Genomic DNA, 23442 nt, shown 5'->3' with positions numbered 1-23442 from the left:
AAACAACTGCAAAAGTTGTGTGGCAGCCGCTGGATCAATAGATAACACAAAAGTCAACACGTATATGATATGGAGGAATGAGCTAGAACTCTTCCCATCTGTCCTAAAGTATATATCCTTTCCTATTTCCTCTAATTGCATTTTTAGTCAAGTTATATTTCTAAAAAAATTTTTTTGGCGTACTATTGCACATGTGTAGTTTTGCACATTCAAGTTTAATGGATAATTTAAAAAATTGCCAAGTTGTGGATTATTTGCCGAATTACTGATTGAAGCAAAATTACAATTCCATCATTAGAAACAGTTTCATAAAATGAGGAATTTAAGCACTCAAAAAAGTATTCATTGAATATGTACGCATGTGCATATACAGATACACACATAGGTACTTAAAAATCATTGAAAAGGCTCCTAAATTTTGCATATACTTGTATACATATGCATATGTATATTTTGCCCTTTACATGTGGTTGGCCTATTTTTAAAGTAAAATCAGTTCAAATTTTTAGAAATTCAATGAAAGGATTTAATAAAAATTATTGACAGTAAGTTGATTAAGCAAAAAAAGAAGAAAATAAGAAAATAATGTAATAATAAAACGGTAAAATGATAAAATGATATCAAATAAAACGGTCGAAGTAACAATAGCGCACCACATGCGTAAGGTACCCGTTTCTATCTGTATTCTCCTAACTTTACTAAACCTTATAACACAAGTAAGAAATGGACATTTTTTTTAAAATCTGCTATGTAATGGTTTAGTAAAGTACAGCATTTTCATATATTCTTCCAATCATACACACATGTGCTTGCATACTAGTATATAAGCACATGTACCTGTCTCTCTAACCCTAATTCATTAAAATTTTTGTAAACAAATGAGTCATATCATGCTTTAACCCATTGAAAAGATCTTCAACTTGTGGATCGCTATTAAAAGAATTTATTACATTTTTTATTAAATCATTTGCATTTTTTTTTTGTTGTTCTGCTTCCCTGTATTTGTTATTTTGAGCTGGTGGTCCGAGATTATTACCAGCTGGTGTGTCTTCTTCTGTCACCGTTGTTTCTTCTGTTGTTACATTTTTTGTAGCTTCTGCGTTCACTCCATCCAAGACGTCTACAATATCTTCTACTTCTTCCTCATCTTCCTCTAACTCTGACTCATCTTCTTCGTCTTCCAATTCTTCTTCAAATTCAATTCCTTCATCTAATTCCTGCGCATCATCCTCTTCCTGTTCTTCCGGCACATCGGCCTCTTCAATTTCCAATTCCACCTCCTCCTCACGATCGTTTTCAGTCAAATTTTCATTTACTCGTTCTAAGAATTTATTGCCATTTGTTCCATTGTCAGCAGCGGTGCCTTGTCCATTTTGTGCCGAGGTGCTCGTACTCTCTCCACTAGTACCAGATACATTACGTGGTTGAGAATCTCTAGATGCCGTAGTACTATCGCATGAGTCATCACAATCGAAAAATTCGTCAATGCAATGACAGCATGGTTCTTCATCCTCGTTGGAGTTTTCCTCCTCTACAGCTTCTTCTTGCCCCTGGGCTGGTGTAATCACATTATGGCTACTTCCTTCATCACCTGCACTATGCGAACTTAACATTTGGGTTGCAATTTCACCGACACTAGGCTGAAGGGAAGAATTCTGAGATTGTCCGCCATCATTAATACTGTCCACAGAAGGCTTACTTTCCTCGGGATTTTCTTGCCCCTTTGTTACAACTTCTAAACTTTTAGTCTCAACATTGAGAGAACTTTCCTTTTGCTGTAATTCCTGTTCACCGTTTTCATCCTCACCAATTAATGTACTCTCATACATAAAACTATTTCTTAAATGACCTTTTGGCTGATTGAAATTTGTCAATTTTGCATTGTGTAAGTTTATTAACAAATTCGCAAAGAAAAATAAAAAAGTGGTACTGAAAATTGTCTTCATTTTGAAATTATATTTATTCTTATCTTAAGAAAAAAAAAAAAAAAAAAAATTAATTTATAAATCAGGCGTCATAAACATGAGTTGACTTATTTTAGCATTATTCCAATTAAGGAAAAAAAATATAAACATATTTAAAACTTCAGGAAAGTACATCTAAGCTTAATTATTCCTTCTTTTTCTATGTGTGACAAAAAGGGGGGAATTTATATATATAAAAGTGTAAAAAAAAAAAAAAAAAAAAAATTTTAACATATGACGTCTTAATCTGCGAAAGTGAATTAACTTGGAAGCTTGTTTATTTTCCCACACAGGTAAATAATTATAAAGTGTGAAAATGGGTACCCAAATGTCTACATTAGTTGCCACCCGTTACATCTAATTATGGTAGCGGAACGGTGAAAGCAACGGAGTGCTATAAAAGTAAATGCACCAAATTTTAGAAACGAAGTAGGAAATATCCGAAAACGAAGCAAAAATGTTTTTAAAAAGAGGGGAAAAAAGTACATATATATTATGTGTGTGCGCATTTAATTAAATCTGTTATGGATGTACCCCCCTTTTGACAAAAGTAAAAACGTAGACTTACATTTTTAGAATATTATTTGTGATATAACTTACATTTTATTCTGTTTTTACCACGTCTTTTTTTTTTTTTTTTCATCTTCGAGGTGAAGAATAAAATTAAAATGGTCTAACGCGGTGTCATTTTTTTGCATGTTGCACACATCTCAACTGGTGCATGAATCGCTTAAATTGCTGAATTTAAGTAAAATTGACATCCATTTTTTATTATTCACTTTGTAAAAAAAAAAAAAAAAAAAAAAAAAAAATTAAAATTTACACACTGATGCGCATGTGTAAAAAAAAAAAAAAAAAAAAAAAGACCGTAATTATATAGGTAAAAGTAAGAAATTCCTCTTTTTTTAAGAATCCCATTGATATTTCCATTTTTTCCTTTCAGTATCTTTAAAGAATTAATATACGATGAAAAGATAAATACAATAATTAATGGATAATTACTAAAAGTGCATACTTACTACATGCTTGCAACACATGTCCCCCTCTTTCCACTTAATTGCAATTATATAAATATGTAACAATTTTGATGTCTTACTAGGTACAAAAATTCATTTTCACTAACTAGGAAAAAAAGTACACTTTTTTTTTTCACCTTTTAAACAGCTAGAAAAGGGGATATTATTTTATGAGCATGAAGTATTTTCAAAAAAGCAATAATAGGAGGTCATTTCATGAACACGCAATATTATCATTTCTCCAATTGGACATTTACACATGTCAAAGAAAAACATTTAAAGTAAATTTTTTATCATTTTAATTTTAATTGAAAAAATGGACTTAATAATATAACACTTTTCAGTCAATTCATGGCATAAAGAAACCCTTTAAGCAATGCCAGTAAAACATGGTTATAAAAAGGGGTAAAGCACAATTTGTGTGTCCTACAAATTTTACGCATCTTTCACCCCACTTTACTATATCGAGGCTTTTTAAAATGGTTAAATGGTAAAATGCTTAACTGAACAAATATTTACTTAACATATGCCCAGTTAAAACTCCTTTTTTATTAATTATCGATTTTACAAGTTTTGTAAGAAAGGAGTGAACAGTGAGGTGTTTACCATATCTCATGTTCTACGTCCTATTTTCCATTTGTCTAATATGATAGTGACAAAAAAAAAAAGAAATAATTGTTCTATTTTAAAAAAAAATGTATATTAATTATTATCACACCTAGAGGTGCAAAATAAATGTCACCTGCTTTACTTAGCTCAAAGTGTTTAAAAAATATTGAGCCACGTTTTTTGCTAAAACTTTAAGTGACTCTTCCACCTCGTTATTTTCATTGAGAAGAGTTAATAAGTCATCCACAATATTTGCAGTTTCTTTTTTAATATCAGTTTTTCCATTGTTGTCTCCTCCAAGTGCCTTGTATGCTTCTGTATCATTGGAAGGAACCGTTGCAACAGGTGCTTCTTCACCTTCTTTTTCATCTCCTGCAGGTTTTGCTTCTTCTTTTTGTTCTCCTTCATCAGTGTTTTCTTCCTCATCTCCATCCTCTTCATCATTTTTATCATCATCCTCCTCCAAATCTACTTCAACATTTTCTGTTTCGTTCCCCTCTTCCTCTTGTTCATCTTGTTCATCCTCTATATCATTATCTACGTCTTCATCTGTTTCTTCCAAAACTGTTTCTTCCTTATTAGTTACCTCGTTTAGTCCACTAAATATTTCTTTTATCTCTTTTACGTTTTCTTCCTCTTGGGGGGAAGTGACGCTTTGTGCTGTTTGACTCACTTCACCTTGTGGGGATTCAACTGGTGAGGCTGGACTCCCCGGTGCTGAGGGTGTTGGAGTTGGAGTTTCTGAAGTTGGGGTTTGTGATACAGAGCTCTCTTCTGTATTCCCATTGGAATTTTCACGTGTGCCACATGGGGGTTCAGCACAACACGTGGTATCTGGACATTCTTGAGTACAGCTTTCTTCAGTGCAACATTCATCTGGACATGGGCTACAGCAATGGCAGTCTTCTTCAGTGCAACATCCATCTGGACATTGGCTGCAGCAATGACAGTCTTCTTGGCATCCTTCATCACTTGTAAGCGGGCAAGAGGAAGAACATTCATCACATTCTTGAGTACAAGAGGGACAACATTCGCAACATTCTTGATTACAAGAGGGACAACTTTCACTATCACAAGGTGGATTGCATGTTTGCGTACAGCATTGCTGTTGCTCTTGCTGTTGTTCTTGTTCTTGTCCTTCTACAGTATGTTCACTACTAGTAACTTCGTTATGAGTGTCCTTCCCTCCTGTCGAAGTGATTCCACTAACGGCTTCACTCACTTTATCTTCGTCTCCCTTAGATTCCTGAGTTTGCTGTCCTCCAATTGTCGCTTTATCATCAAGTATTTCGGCATATCCCTTAAACGTTTCTGTCGAAATTTCCTTTTCATTATCTTGTTGTCCCGTATTATTGTCACCAGAAGCATCTTTATATTTTTCCCAGCATTCAAACTTGTTTACCAAAAATAAATAAAAAATTATGTACAGAATGTTTTTCATTTTTAATTTTATTTAGGACAGGGAGTTTAAATAATTTTGAAAAATCTGAAAAATTTGCAAAAAATTTAGACCAGTTTTAATTAAGCAAAATTTTTGGACTATTCAAAAGTGATAAGTCATAGAGAGGCTATTTCTACATTTATTGATTTGCCCATGTCGTTTAGCAAAACATTTTATGTAGAAAAAATAAAGTAATAAATAAATAAAATAAATAATAAAATATATGATAAAATAAATTTTTAAATAAATGAACTATCAAACGGACTCAATGAGTAGGTCATTCTGGCCTGCTTGCTTCACATAATTTTAGCAAATTTTGTGGAAATTATGGAAAAAAATGATTTTTTAATTTAAACAATTGTCCCAATAGACAGCCGTTAGGTAAAGTTCTGCAACACATGCAGAGGTTTGAGCGGGTCCGAAAAAAGATGCGAAAACTTGCCCGTAAATGTGTGCACGGATAAAAGAATTTCTCTAAAAATAGCAAAAACGTGACGACACCACTGTAATATCCTATGTCTGACTTGAGGAAAATTCGAAAAATTAAAGAGTGAAAAAAAAGAAAAAGAAAGATAATTTCATAAAAAAATTAAAATATGTTTGAGAGCGCGTGAGGAGTAAAGATGCTGAAAAAAGAAATTAATTTAACGACGAAATCATTACCCTTTACTAACTTCTCTTTTTTTTTAAAATAGTGCAATTTAAATCGCTGCTTATGTCTCCAACAGGAAACTATAAAATTATCACGGTTGTTGTTTTTCTTACAATTTTTAACAAAGATAATTAAAAGGATTAAATTATATTTTGCAAAAATAAGCGTCTTTGTTGTGTGCGTTTTTTTTTTTTTTTTTTTTTTTTTTGTCAGTTGGGGTAAAGCAAAAACAACTTGTTGAAAAAATTTTAAAATAATTACAACTTTTTAAACAACTATTTTAACATGCACACAACCGATCTCCATATTTTAATTTTCCTAAAATGAACCCAATTTCCAACGGACATTTTTAAGAATATTGAAGTGTTTCAAGGGTTCACTAATTTCGACTTTTTTATGGACAATTTCTTGAAAAAAAAAAAAAAATAATAATAAATATAGTTTCTCACTTTTTACATCAAACGCAAAATTTATTCCCCATTTGCATGATATAAGAAATTTCTAAAAAGAGAGAGAAACTTATGCAGGAGGCCAAATGTGCACGAATGTGTTTAAGCAACATTTTTATGTAATAGCGGGAAATTCATTTTTCTGATCATGACAATTTTATAAAGTAAAAGGAGAAGTTTTTTTTTTTTTTTTTTTTTTGCTAAACAATTTTTACCTATTTTAAATAATCTTCAGAGATAAATTTCCCTCATGGGGTAGTGGTAACTTTATAATCCTTTCTCTCAAAATCCTTACACTGATATGTAATAAAATGGTATAGTTGTATAAACATATTGCATGTAATTGTATGCACATATATGCGATATTTTCCTCACATTGAACAGTTTGTCAATATGAAAGATAAAAATGAGACATTTTTTTTTTTTACATTGGACAAGGTAATCAATTTAGTTGATCTTTTTTTTTTTTTTACGTACTTTTGAATACAATTACAGAGGTAGAGAATTTTTTTTGTTCACTATTCCAGTGGTTATATTTTAAAATCAGGTTTTAGGAATGTGTAGAAATTTTGAGGACACTATTATGAACAGAATTTTTTTTACAATACACCCTCTTTGTGTGCAGTTGGGAAAGTATAAAACCTTCACAACATTCACAATAATCACTTTTTTGAATTATTTAGCTTAAATTGGAGTAGTACTCAAAAAAGAAATATTTACACTTTCACTGCATTATTGCAAATGTTGTGCATAAACTTAAAATATAAGTTAAAATGCTTTTCCATAAGCTACTGCATATCATGTAAAGTTTTATTAAAAAATGTATAATCATAAAGAGGTGGAAAAAAAAAAAGAAGTTTCACGCATAATGTCCATTTTTACTACTTAAATCATTTGAAAAAAATTTAATCAAGTCTTTTGCATAATTTTTTACCGCGTCATGAGAACCCTTTTCATCTAGTAACTTAATCATACTTTCAACTAAAAAATCTGCTGTTTTTTGAATATCTTTTTCATCTGTATAATCTTCCATAAGTAAATCTTCAGCCTTGGAATCAATTGTTGGAATTGTATACCACCCTTCTGATCTCTCTTCGTCTTCTTTGGTTTCTTCAATATCGTCTTCAATGCTTACTTTTTTTTCTCCGAAGGAGGTATTTCCTTCTCTTTCTTTTATTATATCGCAAAAGGTATTACCATCATCATGATAATTTTCTTTTTCGTTTTCATATTTAAATTTCTTAGACTGATTTATTTCCATGGAAAAAATATCATTTCGTTCGTCTGGGTCGTCCCTACTGCTTTGTCTATCATTTACTCTTTTTATCCTATGCACTTGGGTATTTTCTTTTGCCTCTTCGTTTATTTCATTTTTACTCTTGCCGTTCGATTGTATTGGACTTATGTGCTCTTCATCGGTTGACATTGAATTGCTCGATTTGTCATAATTTACTTCGTCCTCTATCAATTCATCATCCACCACTTCATCATCTAACAAGTCATCATTTTCCGCTTCATCATCTTCCACTTCATCATCTGCCTCTTCATCATCTACCATTTCATCTTCTACCATTTCATCATCTACCACTTCATCATCTACCACTTCATCATCTACCACTTCATCATCTACCACTTCATCATCTACCACTTCATCATCTACCACTTCATCATTGTCTGCATCGATATCACCACTTGGGTCTCGCACATCCCTAGAAAACTTAACATCATTCGTAGTTCGGTTCTTATCCTGTAGATCTTTTTCCCTTCGTCCTATGTCATCCATATATCTGGAATCCTCTTCATCCACCTGTTGTTGCGTAACGTCAGTACTATTACTCAAATTAACAGGATCCATCTTCACAATATTTTCTCGTAATGAAGCATTCATATTATCCTTTAAGGAACCTTTTTCTTCCTCATTAATATCAAGGTTGCATATTTTTTGACCATTGTTACCTTTGTTACAATTTGGTAAATCATTCTTATTTAAACCATTCTTCTCATTGGAAATTGTGTAATTTGTAACATTGCCACTTATCATGTTGTATCCATGGGCAAGTATGAGCAAAACAAATAAGAACGAAATGTACAACTTGTTTTTCATTTTTTTTCTTTTTTTCTTTTGTTTCTTTTATTAGATTATAAAATGAAGGAACAGAAATGATGCAGAAAATGATCATAGAAAAAAAAAAAATAATAATAAGAAACTGATTGGATAAGGTTTAATCTGTAGTCGTAACAATTACGACGCTTTTTTTTTTTTTTTTTTTTATATCTTATGTAGTGAAAAAAAAAAAAGCAAAACTTTTCGTATCCTTTAAAATGAATTTCTCAATTGATTGGTTGTACATGTGTCCTTTTGTACGGCACTTGAATAACAAAAAAAAAAAAAAAAAAAAAATTACACCTCAATTGTAATGTTAAAAAATATGTGAAGGTTGATAAGTGGTTGTATTTCACAAACTTGACTATATATTCTCATGACATACTAATATGTTTTTTTATAAAATATACACATAAGAAAAAAAAAAAAAAAAAAACTAATTTACAACATAAAAGTTTTCATAATATGTAATTCCAAGTAGTATCATTTTTGTTTGTTTTCATTTCTTCATGCGTTATCAATATTAGCACCTCCAGTTGATTCCACTCACACATTTCGTCCTTTTTTTTTTTTTTTTTTAAACTGTATAGATAATGTAGAAGTGTGATAAGGCCAAAACATATGTAAAAATGAAGACAATTTCTTGTTCATAAAAAAGGAATTTTTTAAACTAGATCTTATCAACATCGTGACAACACATTGGTAAGCATTCATCTATGCGCTCTAAATTTGTAGGAGTATAGGATAATTCGAAAGAGAGAAATGCATAAATAACAAAACTGTACTTAAAAATATATGTATATATTTTCTTTTCTTTTTCGTCTTTTGCAAAGTTGACAGAAAATAATACCGAATAAATTGCCTTTAAGGTAGAAACAACAATCAATAAAGAACAAAAAAAACAAAAAAATGGTAGAGAAAAAAACAATAAAATGGTAATGCCAGTTGGATAAGAACTAACTTTTAACAAGTTCATCACCTTCCAGATAAATACATTTTCTAATCTTGCCACTTTTATGAAATAAAACCAAGTCGATCAGAGAAAGCAAAAAATGTAGTACACTCTCCTTCCTACCCAATGCATAACATTCACTCTGTGGTCGTTCATGTGTTTATATAATGGACAAGGAAAAATTCCATCAAATAGTAGAATTACTCATGAAAGGAGATAAACATGTAACCCATCTGATATAACTACTAAAAATGTACACGTGTGGGATAAGACTTTTCTTTTTTTTTTTTTTTCACAAAGTCTAATTCGTTCGTACACTTTTTTATCGCCCCAATTTTGTCTTAATGTTTTCCCATCCACCCTCGAGCTTCTTTTTTAATATTGTTACGTTTGGCATAATATGTAACACATGACCTGAGAAAAAATGCATTTGCTCAAAACTGATGATACATTTGCATCTCCTCCGGGATATGGTATACTCAACAATATTGGGGATGAATTCATTTGAATACTCAGTACAAAAAATCTAGGCAATAAAACTGTTGCTGATTTGTTCTTTCTTATTTTAGAGTCTCAATTTTTTGCACCGTTATTTTTTTTTTTATTATTATTTTTTTTTTTTTAAACCAATTTCTTTTTTCATTCGAATTATATAATTCTTCGAATCAAATGATGAACCCATTTTTCAAAATATAATTTTGAGGAAAATGCTTGTTCGCTATGTATAAGTAAGAATATGCAAATATGTACATGCATGCAAATATATTGTATATACGATTATAGCTCTTTTTTTTTTTTTTTTTTTTTTTTTTATTCCTCTATTTGGGAAGGCATGCCTTAAAACAACTACAAACATTGCAACATTTTTTATTTCTGGTAATCATAAAAATGTAAAAAAATTGAGGAAAAACAATATATTATAAATTAAGGAGATCCCATACAAATGTATATATTTGTACGTATGTATATATAGATTTTTTTTTTTTTTTTTTTTTTCCTGTGAACCTTGCAAAGCAACCACATTAGGTGACATATTCCAAAAGGATAGTTTCGTATAAAGAGGAAAATAATTAGGATCCCTAATCTCCACCCCTAAAAAAAAAAAAAAAAATTATTATTCTTTTTCCAAAACTTTCCATAAGTATACACACCCTTGTGAAAATGGCAACTCAAAAGTTATAACTTTGAATATTATGCATTGTCACTTTTTTTTAATTCCATCTTTTCACAAATTTCAAAATTGGATATAGCTGCATATTGGACATTTACCTGTGTTCAATTGTAGTAGGCCTTTTACATGGCAATACCAGAGAAATCCCCCTTCTCTATCCATTCCAACTCCTAGCATTAGATACATATAAAAAAAAAAATTTACATATTGGTATAGCTGCCTTTGAGCATAGATAGAAAATAGGAGTTTATTTATACAGTCTCCCAATCAGATATATGATTGAAGCGAAAATAGAACCCACGATCTATGGAAGAAACCATGGCATCGATTATCTATTTAGAAAAGACCTTCACAATAATGACGGAATTGAAGGCAAAATAAAAACCATTTATGAAGATTTCCATGTGCACGAAATAACGAAAGATAATGAAATATTGAGGTTGGAACAATTAATACATAAAAAAAAAATTAATGAAATTATTGAGCAGAATGAAAAGAATGAAAAAGATAAATTGCTCCTAAGTATTACTAATAAAGAACTACATCTTCATGTACTAGCCAAATATGTAAACGAATATAATATAAGAACATTTAAACAATTTATGAGCATTCTGTATGACATTTATCAATTAAAAGAGAATGATCAAACAGATGAGATGCAGATAGGGAAAACAGTTGAACGGTTGAAAAACGTTTCCGTTCCTTATTGCCTTTTTATAAATTTGGACGATCTACCAATTCAGGATAAGTCCCATTTTGATGAAAATGGAGATGCTATCTGTAATGAAGAATCTATGGGTAGCGATTCCCATTGTGGAGAATCTGCTTTTAGTGAACCTAACTCCCCAGAGGATCCAAAAGACAGAAATAAAAACGCTCGAAAAAACATTCACAAGATAATACATCAGTATTACCCGTTTCTCCTGACAGAGACAATAAATGTTCCGAAAAATCAAAGTGTGTTATCGCATGGAAATATACTACAAAACAATTCTTCCAATAATTATAATTGTGAAAACATAGTAGAAGAAAACAAAACAGATGACAAAATAAGTGTTCTACAAATATACCCATCTTTTAATTGTTTAAAATCTATTTTACCACGTGGAATATTTAACAAATTAAAAGGAAAGACCAAAAAATCTCGGTTCAGTGAAAACGACCTATTAGAAAATATTATCTGTCAAAAATTGGACAAAATCGATAAGAAAAAAGAAATTACAATGTTTCCTAAACGGTTGAAGCTGTCTGATGGTGAAGAAGTCGTTGCTCCTGACATTTTTGATGCAAAAGAAGACGACCTATTCGAAAATAAAAAAAGAAAGTTTGAAAGCGAGACATTGTCAAAGATTTGTTGTGAAAAATCACTAAAAATGTTTAACATTCATGGAGAGAATAAAAGAGCACGAACAGAAGTAAGAGAAATATCTAATGATAAAAATATTTATGAAGTGCACTCATACATCAATATAAATAGTAAGTTGGAGGAGGAAAAAAATCCAAAAGAAACCATACAAAGGACATGTAATGAAAAAAATGCTTCAAGCAGCATATGTGTTGCCAAAACAGATGGTAGAAATAATAATGATCAGGAAGGTATCGGCTGTCACAAAGGTGGTCTAAACGAATTACCCAATAAAGTACAAATTCATAGCAGAGTAGAAGGCATTTTCTTGGATAAACTAAATAATTTTCGAAAGAATAAAAAAGAACAAAAAAAAGAAAAAAAATACCTCCATTTCAATCTTTACAAAGAAAATAAAGATATATACGAAATATTAAGTAAAATAAAATTTAATTTAAAAAAAAAAAACGCAGACATATCTTACTGTGGAATTAAAGACAAAAGAGGAATAACAGTACAGAAATTCTGTATTCATAAGATAAAGAAATATGACTTGTTTAGGATAATAAAAAATGACAGTGATACAGGTGGCTCGAGCTGGTGTAATAATGTATATATATCAAATTTATGCTATGAAAAAAATAAATTGTCATTAGGAGATTTAAAGGGAAACTTTTTTAAAATTCTAATTAGGGGCGTAGATAACAGTGCAGAAAAAAAATTTCAAGTATTATCAGATAGTTTTAGCAAATTAGGGTTTGTAAATTATTACGGATATCAACGATTTGGCAGTAAAAATATAAAAAATTACGATATTGGTATTTGTATATTAAAAAAGAATTACAAAGAAGCCCTTTTTTATGTCATCGAAAATTCAGGACTGGATAGAAACAAGAAGGATCGACTTATTGCATACTTGAACGAAATAGATGAAAAAAAAGATGCAATAAATGGGAATGAAGATGACGAAAATCATCTTCTGAATTCTTTTGATGATGAGACAGGAACACAGAATAAAGGGATAGACAAGAAAAATGATCAACAATTATCAGAAAAAATATATACATCCAATAAAAATGGAAACCAAGTCGAAAGCAATAATAACATCCCACTACACCTACCATACGAAGCAGTGAATACATTTTCTAAGAAAAATAATAAAAAAAAAAAAAAATTTATGCACTGCAGTAATAAAAAAGTAGTACACAACGTTCTTCCAAGTGAAATAAACGAAATTATAAACTCCATTTCAAATCAATCACATGTAGAAAAAACAATATTGTGTTCTTTAAAAAACGATAAAAGTTTTAAAAATGCATTTATGAATATACCAAAAAATATTTTTTCTCTTTTTATACATTCAACCCAAAGTTTAATTTTTAACATCCTTACGAGTATTCGAATGAAGAAATACGGATTGAATGTAGTAGTAGGAGATTTAATCGAATCGAATTGCAATAATGAAATTACCCTTACTAATGAAAGTTCGAATGATGAACATCAATCCGATCTATCATCAGGTAATGAAAATTTATGGGAAAAAAATATAATTAAGGTGACTAATGAAAATATATCTTTATATAATATTTATGACGTCGTTTTGCCACTACCAGGTGATAAAAATTTTATTTTTCCTCCAAACCTAATGGATGAATATAAAAACGTGCTCAATAGCATGCAGTTAACATTAGATGACTTTAAATCTGAAAAAAATTTCTTCAATGCTTCCGGGGGATATCGAAAGATTGTGGTTAAACCATATGATTTCAAGTCCTTTTTTATAAAAAGCGATGATGTGTATGTAAACAGGATTCCACTAATTAGGAGTGATTTGTGCAGACTCATGGACGGAGAGAAAGGTGCGACAGAATGTGATCCGCAAAACGGGGAAGAGAAAATAGGTGATGAGAAAGTGGATGATAAAAAAATGGATGGTGAGAAAATAAACGAGACTGAGGAAATGAAGGAACACATAATTTTCGTGCCAAATGATGACTACCATGAGTATTTAATTAAGGAAATCCCCAAGTATCAAACGAAAGCATCCATTTTTTTGATTTGCTCTTTGCCGAAATCGTCCTATATCACAGTGGCACTTATGGAGGTCCTGAAAAGTTAGATGGTACCGCTGTTGATTGTCTAATTTTTAGAAATCGATTCGAATGACACTATTCTGTGAGAATGGTCCTAGGAAATCGCCTTGTTTCCCCCAATTTTTCCACTCCCCAATTTCCTCTGTTTTCCCAAAATTCCGAATTTTCTTCTTTATGCTGGATAGTAGCACCCGTGCAAAATACACAACACACCTTACTATATCATATTTGAATCCCATTTTGACGTGGCAACGATGTCAGAAAATTTCAAATGGGGATTATTCCCCAATGCACATATGTGTGCAGCTACTGCAAAAAAGCAATATTAGCCATTTACAAATTAAAAGTTTCTTTATTTTGAATAACGTTTGAATATCGCGAAAGAGAGATAGAAAGACAAACTGGAGGGATAATACAACAAGTTTGTGGTTTACTTTTTTTTAATTGAGTTTTTTTCTTTTTCTTTCTTTTTTTTTTTTTTTTTACTTCTCCAAATACTTAAAAGATTATATGACAAAGAATCAAATAAATTTTGAAAAAAAAAAAAAAAAAAAAAAAAAAAAAAGAGAAAAATCATACATATGTATGACACAAACATATATGGGATTTTTCACATGTAATAATATCCATGCGCATTGTTTCATGCATTAGAGCATAACATTTTGCAACATGGCGAATGGGACCTGCTTTCGAATTTTAAAGTTTACACATAATGCAAGAGACTAACTGCAATTGACGAATAAACGAAGGGAATAATTAAAAGGATATTGTAAACACAATGGGTATATGTAAATATTATATACATATATATATATATATATATATTTGTAAGTGCATTCTCAGGAAACATACTCAAAACTCCATTGAGCAGGGGCAGGCAAATGTATATTGTGCAACTTCGCCCTGCAAACAATGGGTCAAATGGGAATGTTATTCATTTCAGTTCGCCATATGGAGATGTGCATAACATCCCAGTGTGTCAAACTGACTTCTACTCATCCAAGTGGGCCAAACTAACTTTTGTTATTCACCCCTGTGGGATGCTTAGTCCCCAACCCCTTATGCATGGAGCTGGTTACCCAGAAGAAATCCGCAAAAATGCAACCAGTGGATCAAAAAAATTTGATGGGCCCAGATTTCTCTACAGTATGGTATAAGGGCTTATCAGATGCAGCAAAAACCAAGGGTACACTTTTCTCAAAAAAGCATATTCCATTAATGAGGGAAAGTTCCAATGAATTAATCTCCTTCTTGGTCAAATTATCTCGTTGCTTAACAAGTGTTTTGTAATTTTTTGCCTTTATCAAAGTACCCATTTGCAAATCCATTTCATCGTTAAGGATGAATGTTTCCCTATTGACATGAGGGATAATAGCATTAACTGTGATATTATTAATTATAATTGGTTTAATGTTCAAAATTGCAATTGTTAACATATTGACATAGCCTGGTTTAAAGGGGAGATAAATAACAGCGAGATGTTTCTCATGATCATCTAGTTCTATTTCACAGATGGTGGCTCTTTTTTTACTTTCTTCATTTTTTATAATACTTGTAATTTTACAAACACGCATAACTACTCTTTGTATTTTTGATTTAACACTTTCCACTTGAAATTTCTTAAACAAAATTTTATCATTATAAATTTGAACCCCTTCTTGGAGATTATTTAACCATGGATCCAGTTCAACAATAGATTTTTTTGGAGTATTTAATTTTTCAAATATTTGGTTAGCAATGTCTGGTGTTATAACATCGATATAATGCGCAATAATATAAATAACCTCCATCATAATTCTTATAATATGTAACTTTTTATTATTATATTCATTTTTATATTTCCATGGCGCTAATTCTGTGAGGAATTTATTTAAATCTTTGCAAACATTCACAGTTTTTTCACAACATAGTTGTACACAATATGTTCTCATATGAAATTCTATCCTGTTAATAAAGTGTAAAAGACTAAATGGTAAATCTAAAGTATATTCTTCAAACATGGGTGGTATTTTTGAATTATTGGCTAATTGACATAGAGATAAAGTCCTTTGCACTAAATTTCCAATAGTATCTGCCAAATCTGAATTACACATATCAACGAGATTGTCAATGTCAAATCTCATATCAAATCCCCTTTTCGTTTCTTTAATTATATGAAAACGGAAAGCATCAGATCCATAGCAATCTATTATTTCGAATGGATTTATCACATTACCCAATGATTTCGACATTTTTTTTCCATCTCCAGCTAATACAAAACCATGACAAAACACACTTTTTGGCAATTCTAAATTTGCTGACATGAGAATAGTTGGTAATATAACAGTATGAAACCAAACTATATCTTTCCCAATTAGATGTAAATCAGCTGGCCAATATTTAGCTTTATCCTTAACAATTAAACAATTTGAATAATAATTTAACAATGCATCCATCCATACATACATAACATGTTTGTTATCACTTGGAACTGGAACTCCCCAAGTAAATTTCGTTCTACTACATGACAAATCAGCTAATGGTTCCTTCAATCTTTGTAAAATTTCATTTCTTTTCTGTTCTGGTTGTATAAAATCTGGATTCTTATGTATATATTCAATTAGTCTATCCTGATATTTTGACATTTTAAAAAAATAAGAAGGCTCTTTCATTTTTTCTAGTTTTGTTTTACTTAAAGGATCCATATAATTCGTTAATTTCGCTTCATTCTCTGGGATATAGGTCTCTTCACGAACATTATACCATCCTTCATATTCCCCCAAGTATATATCCCCATTTTTTTCACAAGTAGTCCAAATATCTTGTGTTATTTTTTTATGATCATCGTTCGTTGTCCTTACGTAATAATCTTCATTTATATTTAATAGTTTGTTTAATTCTTTAAATTTTAACACATTTTTATCACATAGTTCCTTCGGACTCATGTTATTTCTAGCTGCTTGGTTAGCTATCTTCAATCCATGCTCATCTGCACCTGTTGTGAAAAAAGTATCCCTACCTATATTCTTATGATACCTTGCAATTGCATCTGCTATTACTACTTCATATGCATGACCAATGTGTGGTTCTCCATTTACATAATTAATTGCAGTGGTAATGTAAAACTTTTCATTCTTTAAATGTATATTGATATTCTTTTCGTATATTTTTGAAATATATAAATTGTATATATGCTTATATCTATAAATGTTTTCGACATTTTTTATTACTTTTTGTACGTAATCCAATTTATTTATTTTTTCAATATATTCATTTATATAGACCCAGCTTTCTCTACATACTTCAATGTTGCAATGGATTAGAGATGTGTAAACAAATATGTCTGCTAATGTCATCTGATCCTTATCATCTTCCGATGGATCCTTAGCATTTCCTAAATTTTCTCCATTTGCAACATTTTCCTTACTGCATATAAATTTTTTACTCCTATGATCCTTTAGGTAATTATCCAATTCATCGAGACTACCAATTATACGTTTCTTATTCAGTGCTTCGACATTCCTTTCAAGAATCTCACTCCATTCTATCCATGTCATATACAACCTAAGTTTATCATCCATGCATTTCTTACTTCCCTCATTTCTCAATCGATGCAAAAAAAAACAAATAGCCTTCGTTGAACTTATGTAATTATTTCCAAACACCAACAATGGTTTCTTACTCACAAAAAAGGCCTTCTCCACGTCGAAATTTCTCGTAAACAAAAAGTCATCACATAGCTCTACTTGGATACTGTATATATATGCTGCCAGCATGCATTTTACAGTGTTAGGAAAATACTTGTGTGGGTATAATTTCATATTTTGTTTGTCGACTGTTCTAAGCTGGTTAGGCAATTCACGATTGGGGTGGGGTGGCAAGAGGAGGAATAGTTTAATGATGATTCAATGTTATGCTTGTGATTCTTCTTGGAAGTTATTTTTTCTACTGATATTTTTCGTCCGCTTTTCGATTTTTTTCTCTTCTTTGGGCGCGGACGATGCGAAATTTTTCTTACTTCTGCACGTTCACGTGTTCATATATATGTAAATATGTATATATATATATATATATTCCTGTAAAACTTTTTTTTTTTTTTTGTTTTTTTTTCCAAAATTTATCAATTTTGCTGTATTATTGGCTTCAGAAAAAGGAACGTTTTTACACGATAAGAGTAAAAAGGAAAAGGAATTTTTTCTAACATTGCAAACATTGGGGCGTAAGGGAGAGTTATATGTAGTTTGTTAATTAGGTTGGTGGTAATGCAGTATTGATATGTTTGATAGCACAAACGGACGAAAAGCGAAAGCAGGGTAAAGGACGAAGAGAATTGTAAATAATAATTTTATGTGAATTGATTCATAAGTTTTTAGTAATTTAATGCCTAAGGTGACGTTGCGTTGATACAAAAAGTTGGGGTTAAAATTTGGTGTTACTTTTTGGTGTTCAAATAATACTTTAAAATTAGAACGTTTTTGCAGGAAAAAAAAAAAATAATAAAAAAGAGAAAAAAAAAAAAAAAGCATGATGCATGCAGTTATAGGTAGTATTTTTTTTTTTTTTTTTTTTTTTTTTTTTTTTGAACTAAATGGAAAGAACGAAAAAGGTGCTTAAAGTGCTTGTAATGATGAATAATGGAAATAAATACTTGGCGGAAATATTTGCAAAAAAATGAATAAAAAAAATTAATTTTAAGCTCTAAGCGATTAATAAAATACTTTTACTCGCATAAATAAATAATGGGTATGCACTTTTTTTTTTTTTTTTTTTATTTGAAAATACACTTAATTCAAAAGGACCCAGGGGGTTGATGGTAAAAGGTGCCGGGAAAATGTTTTAGGTTTGAGTATGATTTTGCTTTTGCGTACACTCAAGCGTGTGTTATTCTTTTTTTGCATACAATTACTCATGCACTTGTTCAGATATATATATGTATAAATTGTTCATGTGGTTTATTTTATAGCACATTTTCTGAGTTCACCGCATAAAAAAGGTAATAACCTGGTGTGCAAATATATATGTATGCATCCACTTCTGTAAAACTCAATGCCATATACACGACAAATACACAAATAACTTACATATTTTTATGTGATATTCATGTGTATATATATATATATTTTTTTTTTGTTAGTATTTTTGGGTTGTGTTGAAGTAGAAAGAGGTTGTGTAGTGCAGGATGGTGCTTTTTTTTATACTGCAAAATGGAAATTTACTTTTCTTTTTTCTGGCATTCATTGAAAAAAAAATGCTTTACCTCAACAATTTTGACTCGTGCTTTTAAATGAAGAAATGTGAAATAGTATCTTAGGGGAGGGAGAGGGGGATGATGCAAGATAATCTTTGGAACAGTGCGCCCATTTTGACCAAAATTTCAATGATTGAAAAAATAAATAGGAGACATTATCAATATTCTTTTTCTTACACGAATTTTTTTACCTGTATGCAAAAACTTTCCTTGTGTGGGCTTACAATAAAATCTACACATTTTCGTTTTGGTTATTCTTTTAAAACACACTGGCTTTGCGCCAGACGGGAGTAACAGAATAAAAAATTCAAATTAAAAAAAAAAAAAAGGAAACAGTGAAAAAGCTATTAAAAAAAAAAAACAAATAGAAGTTACAAACTATTGTTATTTTATTCTATTCATTTATTTATTCTATTTTTTTTTTTTTTTTTCTTCTTCCCCTTTTTTTCTCCCATTTGCAAAAACGAAATGAATAAACTAGTTCACTACACATGAATTAATCAGTTGACACATTTCGTTTTTCCACAATACTTTGAAAAAGGGAACTAAATCAAGACGTATATATATATTTATTAAAAATTCAGAAAAAGCAGTAGCAAATAAAAAATAAAAAAAATATATATATGCGCCTTTTATTACTCCTCGTGAAAGTATATATCAATGTATTCCAGTGCCTACAAAATGGAAATGAAATATTTTATCTCTTCTCAGGTGTGCAAACCAAATGTGTGTGTGTATACTTAGCTCTGCCCAACGTGCACATAATGACACTCATTACATGTACACACGTATGAGAACAACATTCTTACCATGGTTGCATCTTTATCATTCTTCATACTTTTTAGTACACCTTTAAACGGTTGTGAAAAGGGACTACAATGACTTTAAAGTGAGAATAAAAAAAAAAAAAAAAAAAAAAATTAAGACAAAGAAAAACAACATGTGTCATCTTCCCCTTCTCAAACATATTTACGAAAGTGAAATGAATTTTTTTTTTTTTTTTTTTTTTTTTTCTTTGACGCACCACTCGGGAATTTGGTTATATAAACAGGATAATTTTAAAATGTTCAACCATGTGTCACAATCCTGAACATCCACTAAAGTATGGTTACTTTTTCTGCAAAATAAATTACACATAAGATACATATATATATATATGTGTTATCCTACGAGTTATGATAAAATGGAGTAATAAGCTGCTTATGATTTTAATTTTTCATTTTTTGAAATACACTTTACTTGATAATTTCTTTTACATCAAAGTTCATGTGTGCCCATGCAAAGAGACTCAAACTCTTTGAGGATAGCTTTATCGATGTCCTATTTTTAATTAATTCATTTATTAGTCGTATCTATGGAAATGTAAAAGAGGAAGAGGGATAAGGTAAAATTAAAAAGGGTCCCTACTAAGGCACACAACAAATATTGCCTATACCATGATATATAATTTAGACCTATTTTCCCCACTACCATTTGTAATTATAAAATAGACGCATATGCGTGTGAATATATATGTATATTTCATATAGTTATTATTCGAAAAAGATATTACTATTATTTTTTCTATGTTTCCTTCATAATACTTCAGTAACTGTAAATCCTGTGTTGATGAGAAATAAAAAAAAAAAAAATAAATAAATTCCATTTAGCCATTAGCAATAATGGAATTAAGAGTCCGTACATCATTCATGCTATAGAACTTGTTTTGTACCTCAGATTTTTCTTCTTTCGATTTATGGTAAAAATACAAGTTATTCTCTGCGAGATGAAGGAAAGCGAGTTCATGTATATATGTCTATGCATGCGTCTTGTCTTATAGACCTGTATTATTTATTGAGGGTATGTAATATCGATAAGGAGTCTGCTGTGTGTTTCTCCTACCTAATACCAAATTGTGAATTTCGTTCGTTAAGTAGATAGACATATCATAAGAATCATCGTATATCTGAGAATAATAAATGGGAAGAAAAAAAAAAAAAAAACAACCACACTCATAAGTATTTGTGTATGTATGTTCGCAAAGATGTCATCTGATTCTGCTTCTGGTGATGTTGCTAATACTTCTGATGATGATATTACTAATGATTCTGCTTTCGATTTATGTGAAAGCATATGTTTTATTTTTCCCTAACTATCATGGCTTCCTGAACAGAATCTCGTTCCAACATAAGCATGGATTTTATGGTCACCGTGTAAAAGGAGCTTTCCAATTTTATTTGGCTAAGTAGAAGGGATAAAAAAGAAAAAAAAAATAAAATAAAAAAATAGGAAAATAAAAATAATGAATAAACAAATGAACAATGTGTAAGCAAGCTATGAACAACCAGGAAGTGAAAAGAACGTCCTCGAATATATATTGAGGCACACTTCCTATGAACATATTGTTATTAGGAGAATTCCTCCATATGTTATAACTTATTCTGTCTAATAAAGGAAAATATTTCTCGAACATCATAATACTTTTGTTTTAAAAAAAATTCTTCCATGCATAATACAATGTATTTATTCGAGGGGGGGCATAATAACCATCCATTAAAATATTTTAGTAGCTTCGAAAGGGGAGAGGAAGGGGTAAACATGTATATACGCACGTATGTATATATTCAAATGTATGCTTATGCGAAGCATCTAACTGTCAAAGAGATGGATATATATACATAATACAATGCAACTTAAAGGTGTGCATATGTTCATATACTTATAGAACCATCTTGGTTATGCTTTTTTTTTTTTTTTTTTTTTTTTTTTCCCCATTTCTTTCTTTTTTTAACAATTCGGTTACCTCTTTGGCCTCACTTAGTTGCTTAGTTCTAAGAATGAAAATAAAAAACAAATTAACATCTTGTTGAGTATTTAGGTTTCGTCCAAAATTGTAATACAGGTTTAGTAGATGCAAAGATAACTTGTAGTCTTCTTCCGTTTTGGACCTGAAAAGTTTATGAAACAGTTATAGCTTTATTGTCTTTGCCACTTCTTTGGGGCATGGTTTTTTGATTGGTTCCACGTCTTTCCACTCAAATGTGATTATAGTTCCCTTTCTCGTTGGATCTTATTTCATTATTATGTGTGTAAATATATATATATGTATATATGTTTCCCATTTGAAATGTCAAAATTTTGCTCACAGTTTCAAAACGTCGAAAAAGTCATCCATTCGCAATTTATGCAACTGATTCTTCTTTGCATAGTTTTCAAGTACATCAATTTTAGACTTGATCATTGCAGTGTTAAAGCTGGAAGAAACAAACGGGGAAAGAGCACAACTTGCCATGTTATAAGACAAAGGAATGATATTGTTGTAATGTACATATACATACATATATATACATGTACACCTGTGTGTGCAACGTCCAGCCTAGGTGCACTAAAACAAATTTTTATGTTTTCGAAAAATGGAGAATTACAAAACAGTTCTACAATTTTTTCTAAATTATAGGGTATTACTATCTCGCTTTGAACGAATAAGAAATGGGTCTCAATTTGATTCCTTTCATTTTATCATTTTTTTTTTGTACTCGATGAGAATTATGAAATATATATAAATACGTCTAGGGTGCTGGCGTGTTTAACAACTGGAAGAAAACAAGGGTAAACTTTCCAGCGGTATGAAAGAGCACAAAAATGTGGAGAAGTAAAAAGAAAATAAATACACAATGAAGTGTTATTACATATTTGCTAAAACGGAATTATTTACAAATATGGAGGATATCAGTGTATGCAGTACGCACACTCGTCTTATTTATTTAAAAAAGTGTGGATCGTTGAACTGCCTAAAAATTATTAGAGAGCAATATGTTAATTACACATATTCCCTAATTTCATTTAAAGGTTTCTAAATTCTAAAATGGAAACATCATTTTAAAAAGTAGAAAAGCAAAAACAAGTGAAATTTTCTATAATGAGCACGCCATAGCTGCATACTAAAACAATGGAGTCAGCGAAAACGACTACAACAACAATAACAACAACAACAACAAAAAAAAGTGGAAACAAAAAAGGGAAAACAAAAAGGAGAAAACAAAAAAGGGAAAACAAAAAAGAGAAAACAAAAAGGGGAAAACAAAAAGGGGAAAACAAAAAAGAGAAAACAAAAAAGATAAAACAAAAATGTTTAAAGGTGTAAAAATAAAAGTATACATCGTACTACATTTCGTTGGTTCATGTATGCCGAAATGTATATCCAGCATTATGTATGTCCATAGGTGTAGTACATTTGAATAGTGAAAAAAAAAAAAAAAAAAGGAAGAAAAAGAGATTGAAAACTTCTGTCAATATAAAAAAGTGAAGCAAAAAAAAAAAAAAAAAAAAAAAAAAAAAAAAAAAAAGCTTGCAAAAGGGATACAAAATTATCCACATCCAATGAAAAGTAAATTAGGATGTGAAACAGGTCAAAAGTAGGCATGCATATATATGCGTGAT

General features: G+C 30.4%; 5 protein-coding genes across 5 annotated transcripts; 1 reads left to right on the top strand and 4 right to left on the bottom strand.

The window, feature by feature from the left end:
- Positions 1–3731: 3731 nt before the first annotated feature.
- Positions 3732–5030, bottom strand: PGO_061970 (hypothetical protein; the record flags this gene model as incomplete). Its single annotated transcript, XM_028686840.1, has 1 exon — positions 3732–5030. The coding sequence occupies one exon, from the start codon at positions 5028–5030 to the stop codon at positions 3732–3734; it is 1299 nt and encodes a 432-aa protein (XP_028542641.1).
- Positions 5031–6990: 1960 nt separating this feature from the next.
- Positions 6991–8235, bottom strand: PGO_061960 (hypothetical protein; the record flags this gene model as incomplete). Its single annotated transcript, XM_028686839.1, has 1 exon — positions 6991–8235. One exon carries the CDS (start codon positions 8233–8235, stop codon positions 6991–6993), a length of 1245 nt encoding a protein of 414 aa, XP_028542640.1.
- Positions 8236–10633: 2398 nt separating this feature from the next.
- PGO_061950 (hypothetical protein, conserved) lies at positions 10634–13822 on the top strand (the record flags this gene model as incomplete). The annotated part of the gene is made up of 1 exon (XM_028686838.1): positions 10634–13822. The coding sequence occupies one exon, from the start codon at positions 10634–10636 to the stop codon at positions 13820–13822; it is 3189 nt and encodes a 1062-aa protein (XP_028542639.1).
- Positions 13823–14908: 1086 nt separating this feature from the next.
- Positions 14909–17596, bottom strand: PGO_061940 (methionine--tRNA ligase; the record flags this gene model as incomplete). Its single annotated transcript, XM_028686837.1, has 1 exon — positions 14909–17596. One exon carries the CDS (start codon positions 17594–17596, stop codon positions 14909–14911), a length of 2688 nt encoding a protein of 895 aa, XP_028542638.1.
- Positions 17597–19658: 2062 nt separating this feature from the next.
- PGO_061930 (hypothetical protein, conserved) lies at positions 19659–22517 on the bottom strand (the record flags this gene model as incomplete). The annotated part of the gene is made up of 12 exons (XM_028686836.1): positions 19659–19697; positions 19833–19905; positions 20048–20140; positions 20263–20375; positions 20576–20623; positions 20735–20781; positions 20905–20968; positions 21156–21243; positions 21439–21572; positions 21806–21950; positions 22149–22256; positions 22468–22517. The coding sequence occupies 12 exons, from the start codon at positions 22515–22517 to the stop codon at positions 19659–19661; spliced, it is 1002 nt and encodes a 333-aa protein (XP_028542637.1).
- Positions 22518–23442: the final 925 nt, after the last annotated feature.

The sequence above is a fragment of the Plasmodium gonderi genome (assembly GCF_002157705.1).
Source record: "Plasmodium gonderi DNA, contig: Chr06, whole genome shotgun sequence".
In the NCBI taxonomy this organism is placed as follows: Eukaryota; Apicomplexa; class Aconoidasida; order Haemosporida; family Plasmodiidae; genus Plasmodium; species Plasmodium gonderi.
Note: the sequence above shows the minus strand (reverse complement) of the source record. Positions and strands in the feature narration are given on the sequence as shown.